Source organism: Solea solea, chromosome 10 (assembly GCF_958295425.1).
Source record: "Solea solea chromosome 10, fSolSol10.1, whole genome shotgun sequence".
Classification (NCBI taxonomy): Eukaryota; Metazoa; Chordata; class Actinopteri; order Pleuronectiformes; family Soleidae; genus Solea; species Solea solea.
In genome coordinates, this window is record NC_081143.1 from 14,125,057 (window position 1) to 14,136,890 (window position 11,834).

Genomic DNA, 11,834 nt, shown 5'->3' on the forward strand with positions numbered 1-11,834 from the left:
TAACATGATTTATTAATCTACTGGTTGCTTTCTCTATTGTTTGTATGTCAGAAACTTAAGAAAAAAAGCATTATAGAGTATTTCTCCCACCGCGCATCTAATATCTTGTGTTTTGGTCTAAAAACTAAAGATATTGCATATACTCTCATGGCATATGGATGGGTGAGATGGATGAAATGTCAGTTTCCCAAAAGTCAATCTAAAACCTCTTGGTCACCACCTAGTGGCGAGTTGCAGTAACTGTCATAAATCCCCCTCAATGATAGCAAATAAGATATTACAGAGATAAAATAAAAATGCATCAAATATATTTCTCCTTAAGATGTCGTTGTAATTAAGTCGTTCTTATCAAGTGTAAATGTTCTTTTTCCTTTGCTTTAATGTTGATAATACGGAAATGATTGAGACATTGTGACTGAAAGGTGGTCAAAAATTTATGCTAATCGCATAAATCTGCTCACAAAGCAGACAAAAAACGTACCTAAGCAAGTCCTTGTCCTTATCCTCTGTTCCACTGTCGTCTTCCACCTCCATCACTCCATTTTCTTCATCCTCCTCAAACTCCTCCTCTTCAAATTCCTCCTCAAATTCCTCCTCTTTTGTTGGCTCAATATCTTTGGCCAATTTGCCGCCATAGGACTGGGGACACGTCACCTCCACATCTTCCTCATCTTTGGGCCTCTTTACCTCAACAACCTCCACATCTTCATCGTCATCCCCCTGCTCCTCCTCCTCCTCTCTGTCCTTCTTAACCCTGCTCACCGCTCCTTTCCTAGACTGCGTCACAGTCACGGGGGGCGGGCTCCTTTTTAAAACTGACACTGGCACCGCGTTCTGTCCACGAGGAGGATTCTGCATGGGTGGGGTGGCGTTCCTTCCAGAGGAGGTAGGGGATTGGTTGGCTGCTGTAAGAGTGGGTGGAGACATGGAGAGGTCCTGAATGCCACTCTGCGGAAGATCTGCACAGCGGCTCTGTCCTACAACCTGTGAAGACTTTGAGTGCTGCTGAGCGTGTGAGTGACTTGTGGCATTGTTTGTATTCTGTGTTTGTAGGCGGGGCTTCTGTGTATATCGCTCGACGAGGGCAGAGCATACTTCCGGTTGGTGGGCATGGTGTTTGTCCAAGTGACGACCCAAGGAGCGGAAATGGCGTCCACAGTATTCGCAGGTTTGGCGCATGGAGTCTATAGACACGCCTCCTCTGGGGACACTTGTGTTGACGGTGTTTGTACTGCTGGAGCTCAGTGGAGCTGGAGCTTTGAACACAGGCTTAGTCGGAGAAGAGGAAGACGAGCAGGGTGTGGAGGACTGTGTTTGAGGGTGTGATGAAGGGAGTGGACGATTTTGATGCGGAATGCTCGTGGGGGAGACTGCTGTTGGCCGCCCAGGTGGGATCCGATGGGTGGTCTTTTTCTTTGAAGGGGTGCCACGCCGTTTCTTTCGCCGGCGTAATGCACGCCCACGGGGGGTGGAGTTGTCGTCATCCCCAACATCTGAGTCACTGGCATCAGAGTGGGAGATGGGAGAGGAGGAGGGGGACAGGGACCAAGAGGGGGTGACATAATCCTGCTGCTGCTGCTGCTGATGATGATGCTGTTGTGGCCTCTGCTGATGGGCTGTCAAAGAGAGCGGCTCATCCTCCTGGAAGTGAAGGACAAAAGAACATCAAACCCTGCACCTTTACAACATTAATGCAACAATTAACAAAAACAACACTAATAACTGTGAGGGATGAAAATCCAAAACTATATCAATCTTTCTTTCTCCCTCTCACTTAAGTGAGATGCTGTCACATGACTCCATTTCCTGTTATCATTCGATTCACATTAAAAGCACTCAGTGAGTTGGGAAACTGCGACTTCATGACACAGCAGTCGCTGCAAATCACAGTGGATTGTCGACTCGTTAATTTGCACTGATAACTGGTTTTCTTATTTTGAGAATTTAACTTGAACCACTGCTTTAGCATAGGCTGCAGTAAAATAAGGAAAATTATTTAGTGACACTTTACATGACAGTACAATGATAATTCTACTGATACCAAGTAATAGCTTGGTGATAAGAATAAAAAATGTATATAATAAAAGAATTTTGACTTTTTAATTTCAATTAAATGAAAAAACATTTTCATATAAAGGTGTTACACTGGCGGCAGCCTATGGTATTACTGTAATATCTCCTTTTAACCACACTATTACCACTGCTATTACAAAGCTGCAAACTGCTTAAGACATAACATTCAATTAAATTCAATATACTTCATTCATTTGTTTTGGACTCAAGCTGTGCAATGAATGCCCTCGTGGTACAATAAATAATACGACAGTAAAATACAATAAAAGCACTAACACAGTAAAAGCAGTAAAGGAGCAACACTTGTTAAAAACACCATAAAATGGTATTACACAATGTTTAAAACATGTAATATACTATTACCATATAGTTAAGGTTCTCTAAAGTTTTGCAAATCATTTAATATTGTGCGAATGTAATTTTCCCAAACAGGTAATGTCTTTAACTCCCATTTTAAATGTAAAAATGATGTGTTCTTAGGAAACAGCTGGTGTTTGTAAAGCTTACCTTTTTGATATTGTTATTATTCTCATTGTCAGAGTTACACTCATGCCGGGCCGGAGACACCGTCCCACGGAAACCCTGTGGGATCCAGAGCAGTCACATTAAAACACACTGATTATCAATGGTTGCCATCACAAATCAGCCCAAGTCCTGACTCATCCCTCTACTGTTGGACATAAGCACAGAGTTTGCTGAAGGTCCGACTAACAATCCTAACAAAAGTCGTGAACCAGACATGCCTTAAAGAGACTGTGAACATCTCATCAGTAAAATAAAAACACCATCAATCAGGCAGAAATACGAAGAAGAGAACGAATCAATCAGTCAATAATAAAAACCTTTAAGAGTGATTTTAAGACCTAATCTGTGCAGGATTAATAGATGTAATATTATTCCTGGTCCCAGTTAAACCTCTGGCATCAATTAATTAAGGATGTGTTTTGTATCTTCATTTTGTCGAGTAAATTGATTCAATCTAATGAGAGCCATTAAAAGAACTGATCATGCAATAACCATGGTTACTGTTGCTAAAGCACTATAGGTAGACAGAGACGAGAGCTCAGCCATCACCATGGTAACCCCATGCCTTGCTTGGTGCTTGTGTGTGTGTGTGTGTGTGTGTGTGTGTGACACTGAGTGAACAATACATAAGGTTGTTTATCAGAAATACCCAAAGTGCGTCAGTATATTTAAATACTTAAACTAGGAATAAAAACATGAGGAAAAGTGAGGAAGGATGTAAGTTCTTAGCTTTAACCTACTGAGGAACAAGTGCAATAACATACAAACATGTGTGTCATATGCATCTCTTTTTTAAAGGCACTGACCAGGTTCTCTCCCCACTCAGTCAGACTGTAATCCACGGTGATCTCCTCCCCCTTGGTGATGTCTCGGATGGCGATAACGACCAACCGCACCTGGCTGCCACAGTGAACTTCTCGAATGCGGCAGTTTGGGGAGGGAGGGAAGGAGCTGGCCGCTGGGGCCGGAGTGGAAGCTGCCGGGGCCACTGGAGCAGTGGAGGCAGGAGTCAGAGATCGAGCCGAAGTCGCCGTGGCTGGGGCCGGAGTGGTGTTGGGGGTTGAGGCTGAGGCTGAGGAAGCAGCTGGAGCTGGTGTGGAGGCTGAACAGGAGCTGATCTTGGATTTGGTGGAGTCTCTGTCACGAGCCTGCTCCGATGGATTACTTTGGGGTAAAGATTCATTCATGATTCACTAGAAAACATGCAGTTGATCTATTTCAATTATTTTCCCAAGCTATTGGGTTCTGACAATTAAGATATTCAATCTCTCTGTCTTCATTTTAGCACTATAATGATAGTATGATTGACGGAAAACAATTTCTGTAAATGAATAACAATCAAACATCAAATATTTGCTAGTTCCATCTTCTTAAAAATGTTCCTGCAAACTGAAGATGTGTGAATTTCTACTGTGGTACTTACAGAGTAAGCTGAAGTTTTTAATTCATTACCATTTTAACAATATTTTATTGACCAAAGAACTGAGGAAAGTAGTTCTTACTGTTATTTATTACTGCTATTTTCTGCGTTGTCATATTATAATGCAGCCCATTCTGGTTCCAGTCCGCTTTCAGGCTTAAAAGCACAGAAGTGGTGGCAGAATTGTAATTTTATTTCCCTTTTTTGTCCTTTTTTTGTTCATCAACTGCATCTGAATACGTGTAAAATCATACAGACTCCTTCCAGCGCCTCAGGGCAATGATTCTCAATCTTAGTTGACAGAGATTTTTTTCCTTCTGCCTACGTGCATTCTCTTGACATCCCAGGTTTTAAGGAAAACCTTTAGTGTCAGTGAGTTCAGGTTGGGAGTCAGAGGGGCTGCTCTCAGACAAGCTGAATTGAGATCACCAACTTAAGTCTAAATCTAAAAACAAAGAAGGAAGAGGTACACTAAAAACAGGCCTCCGAGAACCTTTTTAACCATTTATTTGCCTGGACATACCCTGATATTTGTATAAAACCTTTAAGATTTCACACGGCAGAGGAATTATATTCTAATCACAACAATATGAAACTGCACCAATGTCTACCTACCACTTGTGCAGCTCTGTGTTGGAGGGAGGTGCATCCAGTGTGGCCTTCCTATTCTCTGCTGCTTCCTTACGATAACCTGAGAGCACAGGAACAGTCAGTATAAAAGGATTACATATAAGTGTGCAAGGACACACACGCACACACAAAGGTCATCACACGATCTCCTGGAGCACACACTTAGGTGCACATCAGAGAACATACGTGGGCAAGCTGCCTGTACACACACACACACACGCACACACGCACGCACGCACGCACACACACACACACACAAAGTAGGTCACACTCACGTGTACTTGCTCCGCCCCCATACTGATCACACACACACACACACACATTTGATGGTAGTAAGAATATGGGCAATAATAATATATATTGTACTACATACAAACACACACCTGGGCTGACGCTGTGTTCAGGCACGCTCTCCTCCTCCGTGTGTGTAACAAAGACTTTCACAGGTGTCCCTTTCCTTTTCCTTCCACAACCGCGGCTGCAGAGAATACACACACAAACACACACGCATGATTATCATTTAATCAATTGGCTTGCTGGCCAAATTTCACATCAATCAGGTCAAGGAGTAATCAATAAGCTGACCAACCAAACTGATCAATATAAAATGGGCTTGGGCCTCACTTGTAAGATGCAAAACACCAAATAATTAAAACAACAACACTGTATTGAGATAAAGATTGTGACTGTGTGACTGCAGCATGAAAGTCAACAGCACAGTTTTACATTTTACACACATTCTCCACTGGCTGACCTGGAAGAGTCTTAGATTTTTGAACAAAACAAATCTGGAACGTTGCCAACCCTTGTAAGCTCTCGTCAGGGGCAGAAATTAATCTCAAAACTCATAACGCATAAAATAATGTACACGTATTATCACTGAAGACCTGGGTTTAATTTGGGGTTTAATTTAATGGCTATGATTAAAAAAAAAAAAAGTAAGTATGAGTGGCACCGCTTGTGCTTCAACCTACATGATTTCACTGAGCACATGAACATTTCTAACCCTTAATGAAATTTAAATTATTATTTCATTATTTGAAATACAAAGATCTGAGGATTTGTAGATCTGTTGTTTTATCAATGTCATACAGAGTAATTGTTTCTGAATCGTTTTATTGGAACACAAACATGTATGCAGTTTTAAAATGAAACACGTTTCAGGTTAAAGTGTCAAGTATTTAATATGACCTAACATTACACCTGAACAATAGCATGACCCTGGGTCTCTTAAAACTGGAGTGGAACCCTGATAACCTTGTTATTAGAAAAAAAAAACAAAGAAAAAAACCTGTGTTTGTCCGATTTCATGTCGACAAATATCTGCTGTGAAAAAAAGGGTCTATTATGCCAGGTTTATTCAAGATTATGCTTGGCATTACATACACAAGATCAAAGAGATCACAGGATTCGACAGACATAAAAACAACAAAGCTGGCAGTGCCCTGAGACTTTTGCACAGATATAAAACAAAACCTGTGCCAAAAATAAAACAAGCACCACCATATAAATAGGTCTAACTGACGATAACTGTATGTCTAATTGAATGTAAATATGGCTTTCTGCAAAACACAAAGGTTAACTCTAAGACAAAATAATAAAATAATATACATTCCGGTGAACTTAAATCTGACCATAGACATTAAAGTCATTTACCATCTTTAAGCACTAGATAAAATAATCACTGATCAGTGCATCTTTATTATGTAAGTCTCAACCTCTGACGGAGAGCATGTTGAACTGGTTAGTTTCTTTCTTTGATTTCATGCTTAACACTTTCCAAGACAAGATCCAGTATCCAATAAATATTTGGTATTAGTAGCCTTCGAATTAGCCTTTTTGTAGGGACTTTAGGGAAGGGCCCAGTTTCACAGAGGCTGACACCCGTCATGATTTTACAGCACTCTGAACCAGCCTCTCATTCTGATGCAGAGGCTTACTGCAAAAACAAAGTAACATGTCAACTTAAGGCCACCATAGTTCCCAGACGTGCTGGGAGAGACAGGGGTGAGCAAAAAATATCATTTGCAGTCTCGCCATTAGGTGTCGCTAACTCTTTACACACTGGACCTCTATGTGAAAATAAAAACACAAAGTTCAGGCTTATTTCACATCTGCAAGTTGTGTTTCGCAGCTGAACACAAATCAACAGTTCAAGGGACGGACACACAACAAACACAAAATCTATTTAAAGACAAGTCAACACGTTGACTCCAGCTTGATATTGAGAATACCAGCCACAGAACAATTCTGGGATCCAGTTAGTGTTCACACAGTAGAGTGCTCTGACCCCTGGATCACCACTTATGAGTGTGCCATTACCCCCCAGAGCTGAAACGCAGCGACCTGTGTGAGCTTAGAATGGCCGAGTGAGATTAACTTCTTCAGACTAAATCCATGCCAAAACCACCATGCTTCAGGAGAGCCTAACTGGTCCTGCCTCCGCCGATTCTGGGCCTGCTCTGTTACCACAGATCACAATACTGTTTTCCGTCAGTCTATTTTTTACTCACATGACATTGGAGGCTCTTAAAAGTAGGCCATAGAAAGATCGTGCTTTGGATTTTGAAGTGTTCATTACAGTGTGTGTGTGTGTGTGTGTGTGTGTGTGTGTGTGTGCGCGTGTGCGTGTGTGTGCGTGTTCGCGTGCGTGTGTTTGTGTGCGTGCATGCCGTTGCATGCAGACAAGAAAAAGAACAAAACCGAGGAGATGAAAAACAAGGAACTGGAGAGAAAAAAGTGAAACAGTAAAAAGCAGACGGGGTGAGAGAGAGAAAATGGGAGGTGTGGGGGGGGGGGGGCAGAGATATCAGCCAGACCCACTGTCTTTGTATTGATCCACTCCACTGCCATCTGGATGCGTGATACTCTGCGTTTAAAAGAGTAAGCGCCTGCATTTTGTGCTGTATGTACAAATTTTCTCTTCAACAACAGCCCAAACACACAAACTGTGGCTGTGAAAATATGATCAAACACGACGACTAACAAGACGTCATGCTAAAGCTAAGGCATTTAAGAACTATTCATTCAACAAATGTTTTTTTACTTAAACAAAATGATTCAATGCTGATACGATGCAAAATCTGAAGTTATTCACAAATCAACATCAAAGGGCCTCATGACACAACAGTAAAGATAATGCACTGATAAGATCATCAGCAACACACACTTGAGTCACACCAAAGCTGTTGAGTTTCTATTAAATATCATGTAAACAAACTCTGATATTGATCTATGAACAAATATCCCTGACCCTCGCTTTCTACCACAACTCATATTTACAAACTTATGAAACATCCACATTTTAACTTAAACACGTGTAAATTCAGCTTCAGATTCGCCTGTCGACTGCACTGATCTGGTGTGTTTTGCCACCATGTCCTTTTTATGTAAAAACTGACTGAGAATAGTAGATCTTATGATGCACTAACCCTCATACACTTCTTGGCAGATTCTAATTAGCCATAAACTGACTATCAGCTAAGAATGACAAGCTCTGGTGAACTACAGTATATACCCCATTCCCACAGTTTAATCCTGGTTTTTTTTACTGTCGAGTTTAATCAGCAGTGACTCCGGGGTCAAATGACAGGTTTGATCGGCATTTGTGGGAACAAGTTTTTGGGAACCAGCTCAACATTAAAATGTTACTTTTGAGTTTGAATGAGGGACCAAAGTTAAAGCTACAAAATAGTAACAAATGTGACACTGTCAATAAGCTCCACTCTTTTTTTTTTTTTAAATGTTCCTCCTCCGACTCGTTCTAATTCTGGCACATTTGTGCTGTCACATTTCATGCACATGTGACACGGGTGAAAAAAACATCAGAGGGAAGAAAAGGCACAAGCTATGGGAATGGTGATAATGACCTTTTTTTAGCGAGTTCACTGGGGTTCAAATTCTCAGGTATACCTGTTCATTTTAGATTTTTTTTTTTAACCATTAGAGGAACAAAGGCTGTTATATGGCTGCAGCCTCAGGGAACGTGATGACATGAAGCTTGAGGCAACAGCATTTTGTAAAATTCAAAATCATCTGCCTTTCTTTTCAAACTAGCCTCACAAAACAAAATTTCAGGGCCGGCCCAAGCCTTTATGGGGCCCTAAGCTGAATTTGATTAACTATATTTTAGCTGTGTTATTTACTCCAAACCAGTGTCACTCTTGTTTTTTTTTTTTTTTTTGTGCATTAGAGGGGAGTACAATCAATGGCCTAGTTTTAGTTTGCACTTTCATATTCAAAGAGAAACACTATGTGTGGTGATACTGGACTTAAATCGCAAAAAAAATAGATAGATATATAAATGTATCTAAAGATATCTACATTTCTTTCAAATGATAAAATATTTGTCCTCCTACACCCAATCACCAGGGGGGCTCCAAGCAGCCGCTTAGTTCGCTTATGCCTCTGGCCAGCTCTGCAAAGTTATATTTACAAAAAGTGATAAATAATCATTGATGAAGTAAATTTGTAACCATTACAATTCGAGTGACGTTGGGTCATTACAGTTGTATAATACTGCTGCCACAGTTGTCCATATACTCACAGACAGCTAAGCCTATCCATGTACTGTCTTGAGGTAAACCTGATCCCTGCAGGTCACCTGCTCTCTCCAGAAAGACACAATTTTCCTCAGAGTTTATATTTTGCTGGATTATTTTTGGATGTCTGAGTGTGTGTGTGTGTCTGTGTGTGTTCATTTCTGGTTCAGTAACTTTCTGGGGAACTTTTTCGCCGACCACTGTCTCACCTCCACTCCTTCAGAGAGCTGCCTGACCCTCAGTCTCTCTCTCCATCCTTGACACTTTCTGTCTCACCCTCCTGATCGATTCTCTCATTCCTCTCTTCCTCCTTCACACCACACACACACACACACACACACACACACAGCCCCCTCCCTCAACCCACACACATGCAGAAATACACAAACAAGTCCATACTCAAGACCCACATATGCGTGAGCAGTCAAACACACACAGCACACACACAATGCGTGCATGCATGCACACACACACACACACACACAATTACACACACAATTACACACACCCTCCCCCTCTCTGGCCCACATGCATTCACAAACACACACATACACACAGGCACCAAAACAGCCCAACACACACACACACACACACACACACACACACACACACACAGTCAATCACACCCCTCCCTCTCAGGCTTACAGGCACGAAGACACACGCAAACACACACGCACACACACACAAATATCCCCTCTCTAGCCAAGCTCACATGGACACACACGCACACAGACACAGACACACACATCTTCTCTCTAGCCAAGCTCACATGAACACACACACACCCCTCCCCCCTCTAAAGCTCACATGCGTACACACACAGGAAAGCATGCGCACATACACACACACACACACACACACACAGACACTCTCTCTCTCTCTCTCTCTCTCTCCTGTGCTCTCTCTCTCTCTCTCTCTCTCTCTCAAATAACCAAACCCACAGTCTCATGTTCCATCCCTGACACACACACACACACACACAAACAATGTTTTCCTCTCTGACACACACACACACAAAGAAAGGACAGCATGCACAAAATCTGTAAATTATAATTTCAAACTCATATGCATATCTGCTCAAATGTATTCTCTACTCTCTCTCTATCTCTCTCTGACACACACACACACACACATTTCTAACACATTATTCTTTCTCAGTCACAAACAAACATTAAATACAAACACACATCCTCCTGTCACACAGCAGCTTCCTTCACATACGTTTGGAGTGTGCACATGAACACACTCACACACGCACCCAAGGCACACACACGTCAATAAGATTCACATACACTCCAGTCCTCATGCAGTGTTGTCTCTCCCTCCGACACACACGCACACTGGTTTCCATGACTTCAGAGGACATTGACTTACATTCATTTCCTGGAGACTTAACCTTAATCATGATTACTACTGGCCTACTCCTTACCCTGTCCCTAACCTTAACCTAACCCTGACCTCAGCCTAACTTTAAAATATGTCTTCACCTAAAAATGTAGTAATTGGTGACTTGATTTTTGTCCCCATAAAGAAGACAAGTCCCCATAATGTGACTGTGTTAACAGATTTAGGTCCCCACAACATAAGGAATACAACACACACACACACACACACACACACACACACACACACACACACACAGGTTCATGCAGGTTTCCAAACACGTCCATTCATTTGGTTAATCCCAATTCAAACCTTAACTTTAAATTTAATCACGTCCCCAGCAATGAGGTTCTGCCTCATTAGGACCAGGTGTTGGTCTCCAATGAGGACTACTGGTCCTGACAAGGTCAGTGTTTATGCCAGATAAGGTCCTACAGAGGTAACAAACACAGACACACGCACACACACACAATCCTCAATAATAAAACCGATACACCATCCACCACATACACACAAACATACTTTTCCTTCAAGCATGCGTACACATATCCAGACAAAATACACACACACACACACACACACACACACACACACACTGTCCTCTTTCATAAACAAAGTAGATGCATAAACACTCTCTCCTTCACTCTGCATGACACGCACAAACACACTGCCCTTGTCTAAGAGCCACACACACACATAAACAGACAGAGAGACACACACACATACATGTTTGTACAGCTCTCTTAGTGAGACATAGTGCTTTCCCTAGCAGCCTTAACCGAACCTTGACCGTCACAACTAACACTAACTCTTGACCTCAACCTAATTCTACCCCTAACCCTAGAACCAGGTATTTATCCATAAACAGCCCTTAAAGTGTGGGATAGGACACGAGGACCAGCCAGAATGTCCTCACTTCCACAAAATGTCCTCACTTCCTATGGTTTAGTGTAATCCCTAACTTTAACCATAACCCCAACCACAAGTCAAGCATTAAACTTAACTAGTCCCTTAACCACAAATACGGTTCTGCCTCACAAGGGCCAGGTTTTGGTTTCTAATGAGGCCTACTGGTCCTAACAAAGTCAGTGTTTATACCAGAAAAGGTCCTAAAGAGGCAACAAATACAAACACATACACATACACACACACACACACACACACTCCCCCTTGACACACACCCCTCCCTTTCCTACTGACTGCAGAACAAACACACACGCACACACACACAGAGATACACACAAACACACACAGAGACAGAA

At 41.9% G+C, this 11,834-nt stretch overlaps 1 protein-coding gene and 1 long non-coding RNA gene across 4 annotated transcripts in view; one reads left to right on the forward strand and one right to left on the reverse strand.

The window, feature by feature from the left end:
- Window positions 1–11,834, reverse strand: part of si:dkey-117m1.4 (uncharacterized) — a 20,995-nt gene that overhangs the window by 5,534 nt on the left and 3,627 nt on the right. For 2 of the 3 annotated variants that reach the window (XM_058640150.1, XM_058640149.1), the window contains exons 2-6: window positions 5,032–5,126; window positions 4,634–4,709; window positions 3,405–3,762; window positions 2,581–2,655; window positions 482–1,641 (exon numbers count right to left, since the gene is read on the reverse strand). In XM_058640150.1, coding sequence (XP_058496133.1) covers window positions 482–1,641; window positions 2,581–2,655; window positions 3,405–3,762; window positions 4,634–4,709; window positions 5,032–5,126 — 1,764 coding nt within the window. Of the gene's footprint in view, window positions 1–481; window positions 1,642–2,580; window positions 2,656–3,404; window positions 3,763–4,633; window positions 4,710–5,031; window positions 5,127–5,939; window positions 5,975–11,834 lie in introns of those variants that run through there. The other variant, XM_058640151.1, reaches the window with a different exon arrangement.
- LOC131466721 (uncharacterized) overlaps window positions 3,679–11,834 on the forward strand; it is a 20,389-nt gene continuing 12,233 nt past the window's right edge. Inside the window, exon 1 of the long non-coding RNA XR_009241449.1 lies at window positions 3,679–3,769. This is a non-coding gene — a long non-coding RNA (uncharacterized LOC131466721). The remainder of the gene's footprint in view (window positions 3,770–11,834) is intronic.